Source organism: Leptinotarsa decemlineata, unplaced genomic scaffold (assembly GCF_025532065.1).
Source record: "Leptinotarsa decemlineata unplaced genomic scaffold, Ldec_3_MD MMD2_tig00026282_RagTag_RagTag, whole genome shotgun sequence".
Taxonomy (NCBI): domain Eukaryota; kingdom Metazoa; phylum Arthropoda; class Insecta; order Coleoptera; family Chrysomelidae; genus Leptinotarsa; species Leptinotarsa decemlineata.
The window spans coordinates 6517792-6532836 of record NW_027412668.1 but is presented as its reverse complement, the minus strand read 5'-3'; the positions used below and the strand labels follow the sequence as shown (position 1 = coordinate 6532836).

General features: G+C 33.6%; 5 protein-coding genes across 5 annotated transcripts; 3 read left to right on the top strand and 2 right to left on the bottom strand.

Annotated features, from left to right (window-relative positions):
- The first annotated feature begins 1551 nt into the window (after positions 1-1551).
- PCNA (Proliferating cell nuclear antigen) lies at positions 1552-3265 on the top strand. Its single transcript, XM_023156659.2, has 2 exons — positions 1552-1917; positions 2545-3265. Exons 1-2 carry the CDS (start codon positions 1697-1699, stop codon positions 3104-3106), a joined length of 783 nt encoding a protein of 260 aa, XP_023012427.1. The 5' UTR covers positions 1552-1696; the 3' UTR covers positions 3107-3265.
- Positions 3266-4989: 1724 nt separating this feature from the next.
- On the bottom strand, positions 4990-5486 carry LOC111502555 (cytochrome b-c1 complex subunit 7). Its single transcript, XM_023156660.2, has one exon. It carries the CDS (start codon positions 5377-5379, stop codon positions 5047-5049), a length of 333 nt encoding a protein of 110 aa, XP_023012428.1. The 5' UTR covers positions 5380-5486; the 3' UTR covers positions 4990-5046.
- A 475-nt stretch (positions 5487-5961) lies between these two features.
- Positions 5962-7224, top strand: LOC111502557 (exosome complex component MTR3). The gene is made up of 2 exons (XM_023156662.2): positions 5962-6302; positions 6354-7224. Exons 1-2 carry the CDS (start codon positions 6044-6046, stop codon positions 7040-7042), a joined length of 948 nt encoding a protein of 315 aa, XP_023012430.2. The 5' UTR covers positions 5962-6043; the 3' UTR covers positions 7043-7224.
- A 501-nt stretch (positions 7225-7725) lies between these two features.
- Positions 7726-9808, bottom strand: LOC111502556 (EARP-interacting protein homolog). The gene is made up of 6 exons (XM_023156661.2): positions 9648-9808; positions 9456-9590; positions 9011-9403; positions 8649-8869; positions 8437-8595; positions 7726-7965 (listed from the first exon to the last, which is right to left on the bottom strand). Exons 1-6 carry the CDS (start codon positions 9687-9689, stop codon positions 7806-7808), a joined length of 1110 nt encoding a protein of 369 aa, XP_023012429.1. The 5' UTR covers positions 9690-9808; the 3' UTR covers positions 7726-7805.
- A 759-nt stretch (positions 9809-10567) lies between these two features.
- On the top strand, positions 10568-14436 carry Mtpbeta (Mitochondrial trifunctional protein beta subunit). The gene is made up of 8 exons (XM_074179730.1): positions 10568-10757; positions 10896-11064; positions 11224-11411; positions 11916-12159; positions 12215-12464; positions 13626-13841; positions 13904-14143; positions 14220-14436. Exons 1-8 carry the CDS (start codon positions 10697-10699, stop codon positions 14265-14267), a joined length of 1416 nt encoding a protein of 471 aa, XP_074035831.1. The 5' UTR covers positions 10568-10696; the 3' UTR covers positions 14268-14436.
- The last annotated feature ends 609 nt before the right edge of the window (positions 14437-15045 follow it).

The following is a 15045-nucleotide window of genomic DNA, read 5'->3' as shown; positions in this document are numbered from 1 at the left end:
ATAAATTCTAATTGTATTATTTGAGCATGTGTGATTTACCTCTTATGTTGTCAGTACTGGGTTTAGTGACTTTCTAGTGTGCCCATCTGTCACTGTCATGTTATGAACATCTGTAGCAGTTGTTATAAATTATGTATGTAACCTGAAGTTTTTCAACATTAAATACTACACGCATAATTCCGTTGTTGCTCTCTTTGTGTTGACTAACACATAACAACATTGAAATCGACAAAAGCATTGGTAATAGGTTTTTTCTTGAAGAAGATATTCAATATGTTTGATTTCTATTCCCAGTAATCAATTATTTGAATTTTGTTCAATAGTTGATTTTTGGAATCCCATTGACTTTCTCTCCTAAATGTGCATCTCTCCTTTCACATAACTTTTTTTTTTATATGAGGTGGTTTTTACAAGATTTGTCATGAAAAGTTTAAACAAAAACGCTCAATCGTCAAAGTGCCTACTCTTGAATATTAGATATCCTCCATATATTGGATGAATGCAGGATTGCATTGCATGAGACATCACTCTATAAATTTAAGATATGTTCCAAAAATAACCATTACTAACCAGATTTTTTGCCAGCGGTTGCCCGAAAAATATATTATTGTTGGTTGTTTCTGAAACGGGACGATTGTGTCATTGATAAGTCAATTGCTTAATTATTTTCGATGTGGAAACTATACATTAATAAATTAATTGATCTCATAATATTCAAACTGAATAAAGAGAGTAAGTACTCCAGTCTGTTTTATCTGTATTCAATAAAACAAATAACCTGTTGCAACCTAGGTAATTAGTTGTTTTCATTACCCAAATGAAATGAAAGTTGTCAACTAGAACTATTCAAACATCACCAATTATTATTTTACGTCAACCGATGATGAAACTACCCGACAATCGAGAACGGCTGCTTATGTGACAATGCAAGTTGCATTCGAGGTCACAAATTCAGTTTTTAGCACGATTTCGAATCTCGAATGATCATTCATATCGTTTTTATGCTCTTTCAATTCAGTTTTTGCTTTTAATCCCGATAGAACCAGAAAATGAAAATTTATTTCCGAGTAGGTGAGAAGATTTTTTTGAACTGCAATTGTATTGGCTGATACGTACAAAGAGAATGGATGATTTAATGATTTCGATGAATTTAAACCGTTAAAAATTTAATTTTGAAGTTGAAAAGCGTTTTTATTTTGAGGTTAGCCCATGTTCATAATCCTCATGAAAATATTATGTTCCACAGGGAAAATGGGAAATCCAATCATGATTGTGAAATATATCATAGGGGATATACCAGAATTGGAACATAACATATTCGTAAATTCGTGAACAGAAAAAGGATGAGTTACAGAATCCAGAAACTTCATTTGCAGTGTTCTGTGGGATCAGTGTCAAAAAAACGGTTCTCCCTCTCTCTCTCTCTCTCTCTCTCTCTCTCTCTCTATGATAATGGCTTTTGCTTCTATTGAGGCGCATTAATCCATCAAAAAAACGCAACTTAAGTCAACATGACCACCATACATAAGTAATGACATTTGTGTCTTTTGACAGTAGTTTGGCGCGTAAAACTCCCCCGTTTCTCATATTTTTACCGCCATCGCTACTGTGCTGACCACTTGGTGAAGTGAGGGCAATCTTTGTTACAGAAGATTTTCTCTTGAATTTTTAAAGTAAAAAGCAACTCTTCTACAAAATGTTCGAAGCACGTCTCGTTAGTAGTGTTACATTCAAAAAAGTCTTGGATGCAATTAAAGATCTTTTAAATGAAGCATCTTTTGATTGTTCTGAATCTGGAATACAATTACAAGCCATGGATAATTCCCACGTATCGCTGGTATCCCTTACACTGAGATCCGATGGTTTCGACAAATATAGGTGTGATAGGAACCTCACTATGGGAATGAATTTGGCAAGGTAGGGAGCTACAATTTTTTTCAATCAGGTTACTATCAAAGCATTACACTAACTTGAAGCTTATATTGAACCATTATTATGAGTGATTATCCCACCACCAAAAATCATGTTGAATTATGGCAAAATTTATTATTGAATTTAATATGGTGTTGAGAGTCCATCTAATGATAGATTTTGTTTTCTGAAAGATCTACGTTCATTTAGTTTTAGAAGAAGTTGGTGCTGCAAAGGCTTTCTACTGAAAGTCATAGAATACTTTCATAAAAGCTTTGGCATTATAGAATTAACGAGCATATTCCTAACTGGTTTGAATTCTTTTTGAGTCACCGAACCCAGCTTATCCAAAATTGGGTGTATGCGTCCCACAGGGATCTGTTTTTGAGCCCATCTAGTACATAGCTGTCAATTGATTGAGTAGAGTGAACCACTCGGTCAACTGGCTACTGTCCCACCAGTTTCATCTTTTGTTCAATAACACAGAAATGAAACTGAAAAAAAATCTTTCAACATCTATTATCAGATCTCTTGACACTACTGGGTGAGGTGTTACTTCTTGAAGTAAGAAACCTCCTAGATGATAATGAGAAATAAAGTATACTTTGATCGATTCATTTATTGATGTTTTAGCATGTCGAAGATATTCAAGTGCTCCAGCAATGATGACACAGTAACCATCAAAGCCCAGGATGATGCAGATACCGTAACATTCATGTTTGAAGCAAAGAAACAAGAAAAAATATCTGATTATGAAATGAAACTCATGAACCTTGACCAAGAACACTTGGGAATACCAGAAACTGATTTCTCTTGTGTAATCAAAATGCCTTCAGGTGAATTTGCTAGAATTGTAAGAGATTTGTCCCAGTTTGGAGAATCAATAGTAATTTCTTGTACCAAGGAAGGTGTTAAGTTCTCTACTTCTGGTGATATCGGTAGCGCCAATGTCAAAATTGCACAGACCAGCAATTTTGACAAGGAGGAAGAGAATGTAACCATAGAGATGCAGGAACCCGTGACACTCACCTTCGCATGTCAGTATTTGAATTCGTTCACAAAAGCAACTCCTTTGACAAATCAAGTGCAGCTGTCGATGTCTGACAATGTACCGCTTGTTGTGGAGTACCAGATCCCTGATTTGGGGCATTTACGGTTTTATTTGGCACCTAAGATTGAGGAAGATGAGAATTGATAGTCTGTAATTTTTATTTATTCAAGTGCCTTGGTTTCTGAGCCATTTTAGTTTCAACCATTACTTTAAAATTTTCCCTATGTATAGTAGCTTTAGGTGGAAAAGTTATTTTCAAAGTGATCTGTTTTGATACAATAAACGTTAAATTTATATACAAAATTGATTTTTTTTTATTGATGCAACTAGTTGTCCTTTATTTTCAATGTTTTAATATTAAGACTTGTTCACAAAAAGGATTTTAAGCTTTAATAACTTCTAAGTTATTAAAGCTTCAAGTGGTTATATTAAAACAAAATTTAAAAGTTAATTTTCCCATTATTTATGTAACTTTAATAACTATATCAGGTTAAATGTGGTGTAAAAACCCCCACAAGGTACTTATTTCAAATATAAAGTTTGTTAACTAGTTAATATTTTCTTTAATTGGCATTTAACAAAAACATAATTGCCTACCAATTCTGAAAAATGATCATCATTCATAATAAGTATTATCATTCAATTTTCATCAAATAAGGGGTCAGAGTTTTCAAAGTTTGATAATCAGTTGTGGAATATTGATTGCTGTTGAACAAAATGTTTCTACATTTTATTGATATTCAAAAATACACTCTAATGTGAGGTTAGTTTCCACTTAATAGTTTACAAAATGGCGACACGTGTTTATACACAAGCATTTTCAGGGGTAACAATACTCTTGAAATTTTACAAAACTGTGACACGTGTTTCGCCATACAATAGCATCTTCAATAGAGTATTGTGTGGCCTGAAGATGCTATGACGAAACACGTGTCGAGGTTTTGTATACTGTCACATCTCACATTAGTGCTCACATCAGGTATCGATATATTTTTATTACTCGAGTTCTTATACACTCAAAGTTCAATATTTGTACAGGAAGTAACAAGTGAAATATCAGTGTCATTAAATCATCATTGAAATTTTCAAAAGGGTTGTCTTGTGATTTTTTTTGAGGGTTGTGTAATAGGTATAGACTATATAACCTTTTTATAACAAAATAAGTCGAGATTTTGGTTCCGTTAAACAGAATTTTTATGATACATGAATAACTTGTCTGGATGTCTTATACTTACTAGGATCAATATAGTAATTCTTCACTATATTGGAAATTTCTTTCATATATAGCTGGACAATTTTTATAGAAAAGTCACCTTCGGATATCAGCCAATGAAGTAGTAAACATAAAATAAAATCCTCGAAAATCAAAACTTATTCCAACTAAGGATTAACGAGGTCTTACATTTTAACGTGCGATTCTTAGCTCGGGTTGGACGATAGGCACAGAAAATCGATTGTCCGGCCTCGCAGCTTGAACCACAGTTCCGCTTGCCAATCAATTGAATAAGTGGAGCAAATCCAACTGGCTACCGTCCTGCTGGTTATTTATTTAAAAGTTGTAATGGTGAATGAAAATACATTTCAAAATGCTTATATTCAATAGAATGATAGTTCCCTTTAACTGTCAATCTCAAATTATGAGAATCTCTTATGAATAGATCAGTTTAACAGATGATTTGAGTTCGTCGAATTAGTTGATTTAAGCAGATTTAAAAATATGATGTGAAGGAGGCAAAATGACTACAACGATAAGTTACTTAAACTGAAAAAAATACAAAATTAATGTTTCATTAGCATGACCGGTTTTTCTGAACCAATTACATTAGACTAAAAATACTTCATTAATTTCCTGATTACAAGACGAAAAAACATTATTTTTAAAACTGAAAAATTTGTTCAAATCACTGATGATATCATTAGACGCAGCGATGTTCAGGTGAACATGTTTTAGATTAATTTTTGCTGGCTTATGTTCTAATACTGCTACCTTACTGCTAAATAGGGGAGCAACCAATGAATAATGAGAGTTACCTACATAATTTATTACAAGAAATTTATACACAAAACCCTACAGAACTGCAAATTCAGAAGTTTTTATTCCATTCTTCTTTTTCTTCCTTTTCCTTTCTTACTTCTTCAACGAAGGGAGTAAGATATAACTTATCATCTTCGAGTTTGGTCCACTGGTCTTTGGGTAAAATATCCTTCTGGATTGACAATTGCGTAGCTCGTAAAATACGGTAGTTTCTTTCATCTATCACGCTCTGGGGAACTCTCTTTAGCGCTTCACTGACATCTTCATCAACATAACGGACATCGTCCCTCCATAGTCCGTACTTGTTGAAACCGGAAAGGTTGTAAGCCCATTTTTTTAAAGCGCTGGACATGAATCGTTTTTGTACAAAACTAACAGCCATTTCGGATGATAAAAACTACTCTCCGAAGTTGTTACACAAAAAGTATTAGGTAACAAATATCGAAATATCTTGACAGATTCTACCCTGATATTTGACACTTTTGACTTTGAAAAGTGACATCCATCAAATACAAAAGTTTTCTATTCTATGTTATAGAATCATTCTATGATATCCTTTCTATGATACCCTTGTATCATAGAAAATCGGTACAGGTATACTCTACGAAGTATTGTATAATTAAATAAATAAACGGCAAGAACCAATTATAATATAGATACTTTAAATTGAAGAAAAAATGTGTTATGGAAACTTCGGGGCGATTCTCAATGCGCTTGCTCGTTAACGATTTAATCAGACCCTTTCGCTTTACATCTATTTGGAATGTTAACTATCCTCTCCCATTGATCTCATTGATAAATTTATTTCATGAGAACATTTGAACTCATGACTATGCAAATGGACAGTAGTTCACTTGGAAAAAGAGTAGGCATTTGGTACTATATGAATGGCAACTTTTTTTGACGTTTTACTAAAACTACCAATGAAAATTCGAAAATAACGCAAAAATTGAATTTTTGACAAAAAGGGTTCCCAATCATATTAAAGTTGTTCGTTATCTCTGCTGGATTGAAAGAGCAGTGCTAACGAATAACTTTTGGCGGGAATGACTCAAGACTCAATATTGATGCCAACAAAACGTAACTACTTTATTATAAGGAGTAAGGTTAGTTTCCGTTTATTTTTCTTTTTATATTTTCAAAAAATGCCAATCGACCACAAGAGAATAAACGGTCCGGAAGATACGGTGCCATACCAATTGTTTTCTAAATTAAACACAAAGTCTCTCTCCAAAAAATTCAAAGAAATTTTGAAAGATGGAAAACGAAATGATTCAAGGGCTCCGCTGGAGCACCGAAAAATTTGTGAGTTTCCGAAGAAGTTGCCGAGGAAAACTAATATCTAATTGTTTTCAGTCCTGAAATCTGGCATTGTCACTCAAGCTAAGGGTTCTGCATATATTGAACTGGATAAAACCAAGGTAATAGTTTCAGTATACGATCCACGAGAGATTCCTAACAGACAAGATTATTCTCTGAAAGGCGAAATATATTGCGAATTCAAATTTGCACCTTTCGGCTGTACTAAACGCCGCCTGCACCAGCAAGATGCTGAAGAAAAACAATACAGTGCTCTAATGAAGCAAGCTCTAGAATCTACAGTCTGTCGACATGAATTCCCAAATTTCCAAGTTGATATTTATGCTCTAGTTCTTCAGAATGACGGATCTTGTCTGAGTGCTGCCATAACAGCTGCCGGCCTAGCATTATCTCATGCAGGAGTACCGATGTATGACATGATCACATCAGTAACGGTGGGTATCCAGAATAATGTCACGTTGCTAGACCCAACATCAGTAGAACAAAACCTGTGTGAGGTTCCAATATTTGAGAATAAAGAAAATAAGGAACATGGGGTGGTTGTTGTATCCATGCTACATACACATAAACAAATATCTCAGTTTCACCAGTCAGGAAGTATTTCTTTGGATAAGTTGAACGAGGTCATTGGAGTTCTTGAGAAGGGATGTGAAGAAATTGTGCCACTTGTTCAAAAATCTCTAGTTAGGCATGTGATCAAGACTCTGCAAAGTTCTAGCGATTAGTTAATAAATTAATTGTTTTCAAGTGATTTTTACTTCTAATACTGAAGCAATTCAATGTTTTCTTGCTCTGGAATTCCATTCCGTTATCTATCTTATTGATCCATCATATTTTACTCTTTACACCAGTTATTATCAAAATTTTGTACCATGATGAATAAAGAAAGTTTTTAATATTTTTTAAACCAGGACGTTTAGTAAAGTAAGAAAAGATTATTTTTCAATTCTGACTGCCACTCATATTTCCTATCTGTTACCAGATTTTAAATTTTGTTTCAGAAATATCTCAAGTAATTTTTTTGACATAAAGCTGAGGTTTCAGATGTTATAGCTAGCCCCTTTATGTTAATTTCAATTGTGGATTTTCATAATTGGCATATTTCCCAGACCATTGAAAGCTAGATGTATTAAGTCCCAGTCAACTGTTAAATTGTATTGACTTCCATGACATTCCCGAAATTGCAGCCATATAAAAATCACATGTTGAAAAGTAAGAAGTCAATCGTTAGCTCATACATGTTTTGACTTTTATTGTTGTCATTCATATGGGGACGACGGATGGTTAGACAAAAAAACCAGCCACTTATTTCAAACCCCATACAAGACAGTCCCTGCCCTATTATTCATTTCCAATTTTTCCTTCTAGTTTGCTTTTTAAGCTTATCTCTTGGAGTTATTTTAAAAAATTTTCATTTTCAAATATTTTTATTTGGAATAATCATAACTGTCTGTTAAATATAAACATCTTGCATCTCATTAAAACAATTCATAACATGATCTGATATTTTAAAGATTTTTTAACATGAGAAATAAGCAGCCTCCCATCGTAGCTGAGAGATGCAAATACCCAAGGTTCGGCAGGCGACCATTCAGCACAATATACACTATCTTCATGCTCACACCATTGAAGGGGGCCATCCTTCAACCTAGAATGAGAATAATAATAATAATACTTCCATCTCCATTTTTGACAATTAATGTAAGACAAAGTATTTTCTGCTATGTATACTGGAAAGTCTCAATTTGAAAAATATGTAGGGTCATATCAATACAATTAAAATTAGTGTACAGTGTAATATAAAAACATATGCTTTCATGGCCCCATTCACGTTACTGCAGCAGACATCATTAAAGGTATGTGTGTTGACTGTGAGGACAACGGTTATATTTCGAAGTCTCAGCAAAGTCTGACTGACGGTGCACATACCACTGATGATGTCTGCCGCAGTAAAGGATAAAACGTTTGGTACTTTAGGTCCCATTCAACCAAGGCTCACCAGCCCGGATTTTGATTTCTTCAATAATGTACAGTTTTTCTTTAGTTATCTTCATTTCTTGTTTTTTTAGCTCATCAATATTTGATGAAAAATATTAAAGGTATTCTATATATTAATTACATTTGTTTGGTTTCAAGTCCATCACTATCATCTGATATGCAACTTTCATTTGTGTTTTCTGAACTGACACTAGCGGCACTTGATAAGAGAACCCTGGCATCTGAGCTGGATGTGAGAATCAGTTGATCATGGAAATGGTTGAATCTAACGCACCATATCCTGAAAATATTAATTAATGTAAACTGATACACAAACAATTGAATTTTGCATACCAGTGGGAATGGTCACTTCTGGAAAATACTGGCATGCTGGTCTGTCTGAAATCCCAAATTTTCAGAAAGGCATCATCTCCACAGGTGGCAAGATGATATTGTTTATTCATATTGTAATCTATATCTCGTATTAACTGGCTGTGGGCATTGTCTATACTCCATGCTAAGTCTCCTGATCTTATATCATATGTTTTTAAATGTGTCTCAGTTGCTGTAGTGAACTACAAAAGATTTAAGAAAATATATATTTTGAATAAGACTCAAAACACTCAACTCTTCCTACAACTCTAAACAAAAAGATCTAGCAAATGTCTGGTGGAAAATAAATAATTATAGATTGTTTGGAAAGATGGGAGTTTTACCTGACTGCAGTTTTGATGAGGATTCCATTTGCCGTTAGTAAACTTTGGACTATTTTTACCTTCTAAGGAAATATTGATTACACTTCTACCCTCTGTTTGAGATACATCCCAAAGAACAACCTGGGTGTCTGTTAACGTTACAGCTGTTTCACTTTCATTTGGATGAAACTCTGTGGTTTTGATATCATTCCCAAAGTTTGTAGTGTCAAGCTTGGTTATGATTTCTAAATTTTCAATATTTTCAGGGTTTTCAGTTTCTGGTAGTTTCCGAATAGCTGTTTTCATTATACAATTACTTTCACTGGTGATGGAATTGTAACATGTTGCTAATTTAAGAGGGTCGATAGGGCTAGTGGTAATCTTCCAAATTTCCCCTTCACAATGATGAAAAACCTGAAGAAAACATTGGTCTTTACAAACTTCTACTGAATATGAGACAATTTACTGAAGTTTTAATTGTAGATATTTCTTCATTGAACTCTATTAAATGAACCTGGTTATTTGCTTGTTTCAAAGACTGTGTTCCAATTATGAATTTTATTTTTTCTATTTCAGCTAGTTGGGGTGCAAGGGCTCTAGCCTAGAAACACATTAAAGTATTAAAAGTGGAATGCGGATTTAGAGTATTAAATATTACTTGAAATTCTAAACCGTATATTACAGAGTTCTCATTGTCCATTTTTTTTATCGGAATTACAAAAAAAATTATACTGGGTATTTGTTTTTAGTCTGTTTTTGTTGGGATTGACAATTGGTTTTTGGTATCAGTACGGTGTTGCCACAGCTCAGTCACAGTATTTCTGTATACTGTGGCTCAGTTGTCATATAATAATTATCTTCGACTATTTAGAAATTATCCCGCTAGAGTAGTTTACGATTGGATTAAGGTGCTATTATTATTGACGTAGAAATTACCAATTTTAAAAGCGAATATATTTCTAATTTTATCAGTATCAGTTGTCATATGTAGATGATGTTAGTATTGTCCATTTTTGAGTTTTATTTGCTCTTCGAATGTCGTTTTCATTGTATTCATTTGGGAACTGGTAATATAGACGTGGTCTAACGGAAAGATTGGCTCTGCGATGGGCACGTTTAGCTATAGTTGGCTGCAAGGCGTTGTAACCAAATTGACAGACTCGTCAATGAGTTTTTAATATAATTATTCAGTATTTTAAACTACCATTTGGAGTAAGATCCGAAAGTAATTGAATGTGAACCCGATATTTTGACAGCGGTTACCTGAAAGACCATGAATGAGTGATTAATTTTGAAAAACAATTTTTCTATCAAGTTCAAAAACCAGTGATTATTTCTGTTAATTGGGGGGTGAATTTAGAATTTGCTGAATCCAAAAGTATTTTTAACGTCCGATGTATAGAGAAATATGAGAGGACTGATAGTTTTGAAGCAGAGCTAGAATATATGGCAAAAATTAGAATCAGTGTATTCTTTATAGTTTTATAGTTCAAACACATATGACAGAAACAGACTTATTTTAGAATTTCAGTGTTCTGTGGTTCAAAAGTTGGTCAGAGTCAAAGATCAAAGTCCGAAGTTCAGTTTTCAATTAATATTTTTAATGTCTATGATCTAGTTCCGAAGTTCTGTTTTCTTTTCATATCATTTATTTATTGTCCACAGTTCTTTTTTCGGCATTTTCAATTAATTTCTTGATATTTTGAAATGGCCTTATATTCAAGAAATGTTATCAAAAGTCCATTTGTTTCAAGTATCTTCCAACAGAGTAAGTAAAATCATATTCAGATATAAAAGTTGTACTTACATTTTCTATTAATTCAAATCGAAAAAATGATTGGAACCATAGGCCTTCAACTAATAAAATTAACTTCAAATTTTTTATTACTTTTATATTTTATTGCAGGTGCGCTGAGAACTATTTTTACTGGAACTCAAATCAATCAAAAAAAGACTTTGACTCCAAAATTTGGTCAAAATGTTGTTCTTGTTGATGGAGTTCGGACACCGTTCTTGATGTCTGGGACTGACTATGCCAACCTAATGCCCCACGAATTAGCCAAACAAGCTCTTAGGTAAACAGTCATAAACATATTTCCTTTCCAAATCATCACAAAAAGCTTCTAACAGCCAGTGCTTCAAAGTACCTTTTCATCTTGAACAATTAGATTGAATTGAGCAAATGTTTTTCATTTAGTTTTGCAATATATTCAAAATATATTTTTATATTTCAGTGGTATCCTCAAAAAAACTGGTGTTTCCAAAGAGCTCATCGACTATGTCATTTATGGAACAGTTATACAAGAAGTTAAAACCTCGAACGTTGCTAGAGAAGCAGCCCTTGCAGCAGGTTACAGCGATAAAACACCTTCGCACACAGTAACATTAGCCTGCATTTCATCAAATGTCGCCATGGCATCAGGTACTAGCAAGTATTCATGTTCTATGTGAACATTGTAGGCCTATATAACTAATATTCATTTATTCCAAATACAATACAAACAAAACAACATTTTTTTCATGATCTAGAGGAAGGTTTGTTTTTATGAAATGACCATTTTTGCTTGAAAAATCACAGTGAGAAGTGTGGGTACTATAAGCAAATATTTTGATCAATCATGGTCGTGAGACTTTATATCTTTACTAAGATGGTGCGAAAATGTGGAACAATACTGAAACATGTTCAAGATGATTTTTAACGAAATTGCCAGATATGACTTTCTTGAATAGTATATTAAACTGGATAATGTACAAAAATACTATACTGACACCTTCAACCAAAAATTATTATTATCAAGCCTTCAATATTAAAACTCAAATTGGTGAAATTTCAATCATTACAATTTACACTATTCTTATATTATGATATGATCTATAGGTGCAGGCTTGCAAAATTGGTATGACTGACAAATTTCTGTATTTACAGCTGTTGGTCTGATCAACAGTGGCATCTATGAAATGATAGTATGTGGTGGGGTAGAATTCATGTCTGACATTCCAATCAGACACAATAGAAAGATGCGTAGCCTCATGTTGAGAGCTAACAGGGCAAAAACATTTCAACAGAAACTAGCATTGCTGACCAGTATTAGACCTAATTACTTTGCACCCGATCTGCCTCCCATTGCCGAGTTCTCTTCAGGGGAAGTAATGGGGCATTCAGCTGACAGGTAAGATTTTTATCTTCAATTTCAAATGTTCCAATTCGCAATACCTTCATTTTAGATTAGCTGCTGCTTTTGGAGCAACCAGACAAGAACAGGATGAGTTTGCTCTCCGTTCCCATACCATGGCTCAACAGGCATATGAAAAGGGGTATCTCACGGATCTGATACCCTTCCAAGTTCCTGGAGTTGCCAAAACAGTGGACAGAGATAATGGAATTCGTGTCTCCACCCCTGAGAAACTCGCAGCACTGAAGCCTGCTTTCATCAAACCTCACGGAACTGTAACTGCTGCAAACTCCTCATTTTTGGTAAAAAAAAATAATTGTTTTCTTTCAGATCCTACATTGTTTAAAGATATACACTTTTAGGGAGCTTCTCCATTTCGTGTAAGTCTCTGGAAAACAGTGCAGCTATATGAGTTTATTGCGTTTTCCTCTTATCTTTTTATGATACCCATTACAACATTCTTGTTTCCTATACTAATTTGTATGGGTCCATTGTTTATACACAATGGCCAAAATGGAGTTTTCAAGTTATGACTTCTTAATATTCCTACCGAAATTTTCTGCTGATCCAGCTTGAATATTTTTCAATTTGTTTTCAAGATAATTTTTCTTTGATTTGTTACGTGATCCTTATGAATTGTTCCTTGATGCATACATTATCAGGTCTCTAAAATTACAGTAAATTACAAAAATGTTGACAAACCTCCACATAGAAGAACATACATAAATATAAAATTTACATTGATAACAATAGTTTTTAGGTACATTAAAAATAGGTATAAATGTATAGAAACAGACAAAAGCTAATCTATGAATGTAAGCATATAAATACACACATATACATGGACAAACATATTCTATACACAACTTATACAACAAATTTCAGACCAGAATTTTTGTTGAATTCATGGTAACTATGATAAAGTCTGGAAATTAAAAATCGTTTGCTTCTTTGAGGTATTCAGGCAAATGGTTGTATTTTGACACCATTATGAAAAGAATCCTTGATTAATGTGGAGTTAAGATTAATGTCAATATAAAGGTTCAAACTCCTAACTGTTGCACTAGGTTCAATTGTTAAACTTGAAGTAAAATAGTATAGTTCTTTATTTTTTTTTGGAAGTTCCGTGAAGATTTTCCGTGTATTTTTCCAGTACTCTTCATATTTCTTGTAGACCCATTTCCTGAACCAACTTCCCAGTTGGTTCAGGCCAAAATGTAGAACTCATGATCCGTGAGTCGTACACTCATTAGCTTTTTCATTCTCTATGATTTCTGAGAGTCCAATTGAGTTCTTTATGACATTCCCAGGACTGTATCGATGTCATACTTAGGTTCATCAAACCTGGCTATCTGCAAGTTGATTTATCGTCTCTTTTTGTTGAAAACAGAAGATTTATACTTGAAATTGGAATATTGTGAGAAAAAACTAGTGTGTTTACTTCATATGGCAAATATTTTCAGACTGATGGAGCTTCAGCTTGTCTGATTACTACTGAAGAGAAGGCCAAACAGCTTGGTCTGAAACCCAAAGCCTACCTACGAAACTTCCTGTTTGTATCACAGGATCCAATCGATCAGCTACTTTTAGGTCCAGCTTATGCAACTCCCCAAGTTTTAGACAAGGCTGGACTGACGATCAAAGATGTTGATGTTTGGGAGTTTCATGAAGCATTTGCTGTAAGTGAAAAGATTCGACAAATATTTTCAATGCCAAGGTTTTAATTTTACTACATATTCAGGGTCAAATTCTGGCCAACTTCAAAGCAATGGACAGCGACTGGTTTGCAAAGAATTACATGAAGAGGCCTGGCAAATTTGGTGTACCAGATATAAACAAATTCAATAACTGGGGAGGTTCTTTGTCTATTGGACATCCATTTGCAGCCACAGGAGTCAGGTTGGCTATGCATACTGCAAATCGGTTGGTGAGGGAAGATGGTCAGTTTGGACTTGTAGCGGCTTGCGCAGCTGGAGGACAGGTAATAACATAAAATCTTGGAATACCTCCTTGGAGACCTTTCTAATGAAACAATATTATATTTACTTTATTTTCAGGGTGTTGCGATGATTTTGGAAAGACATCCCGACGCCACTCCTAATTAAACATTTTGAATTCAAAATAAGAAAAGGTACCTTTAAGAAATAAGTCTTGAATTCTTTCAGTCTCTATAGTCTTATATTGAAGATATTCTTAATTTTATTATTGTGTATTAAGTTTTTATATCATTGTTATTATTTATATTATAATAAGAATAAAATTTACATTTGGTAATGAGGTTTTCGTAATCAATGCCTTCAAAACTAATAATAATGAAATTGACATAAAATGAAAAATTTTGTATGTGATATGAATTCAATATATATATATTTATATAAATACAACAGTAAAAATAGACCAAGAGATGGAAAAAAGAAAGCATAAATATGACTGAAAAAAGTGTTTTAGATCAATTTGATGAAGTAGAAGATTTTGAATAAGTGATAATAAATTACACTGAAGAATAAGTGAACGCATTATTACTAACTGATGAAAATTGTGTTTTAAAAAATGATTTTATAAAATTGACAACTTAAAAGAAGTATCATTATTGAAAGAAATGATTAGGGACAAAGAGGGAAACACTTGTGGCGGTTTTGTAAACTGAGTCGGTCGTTACCGAGACTTCAGGATATAATTTTTGTCCTTGCGGTCAACACACATTCCACTGATGATGTCTGCCTCAGTTGCAGATGAAACTTTTGATCACATCCACGCCCTACCAGCCTAGATTTTATTCTCTTTAATAATGACTGTGTCCGTGAATGCCAATGTTCTTATATTAATAAAATTATACAAAAGAATTGAAACATTGATTATAACTGGGTGTTTTATAATGTAATC

Coding starts and splice junctions, on each gene's coding strand:
- PCNA (XM_023156659.2), top strand. CDS start 1,697: ATGTTCGAAGCACGTCTCGTTAGTAGTGTTACATTCAAAAAAGTCTTG. Junction 1,918..2,544: donor ATGGGAATGAATTTGGCAAG/GTAGGGAGCTAC, acceptor TTGATGTTTTAG/CATGTCGAAGATATTCAAGT.
- LOC111502555 (XM_023156660.2), bottom strand. CDS start 5,379: ATGGCTGTTAGTTTTGTACAAAAACGATTCATGTCCAGCGCTTTAAAA.
- LOC111502557 (XM_023156662.2), top strand. CDS start 6,044: ATGACTCAAGACTCAATATTGATGCCAACAAAACGTAACTACTTTATT. Junction 6,303..6,353: donor GCTGGAGCACCGAAAAATTT/GTGAGTTTCCGA, acceptor AATTGTTTTCAG/TCCTGAAATCTGGCATTGTC.
- LOC111502556 (XM_023156661.2), bottom strand. CDS start 9,689: ATGGACAATGAGAACTCTGTAATATACGGTTTAGAATTTCAA. Junction 9,404..9,455: donor TATCTACAATTAAAACTTCA/GTAAATTGTCTC, acceptor TGTTTTCTTCAG/GTTTTTCATCATTGTGAAGG. Junction 8,596..8,648: donor AGAAGTGACCATTCCCACTG/GTATGCAAAATT, acceptor TAATATTTTCAG/GATATGGTGCGTTAGATTCA.
- Mtpbeta (XM_074179730.1), top strand. CDS start 10,697: ATGGCCTTATATTCAAGAAATGTTATCAAAAGTCCATTTGTTTCAAGT. Junction 11,412..11,915: donor AAATGTCGCCATGGCATCAG/GTACTAGCAAGT, acceptor CTGTATTTACAG/CTGTTGGTCTGATCAACAGT. Junction 14,144..14,219: donor CTTGCGCAGCTGGAGGACAG/GTAATAACATAA, acceptor CTTTATTTTCAG/GGTGTTGCGATGATTTTGGA.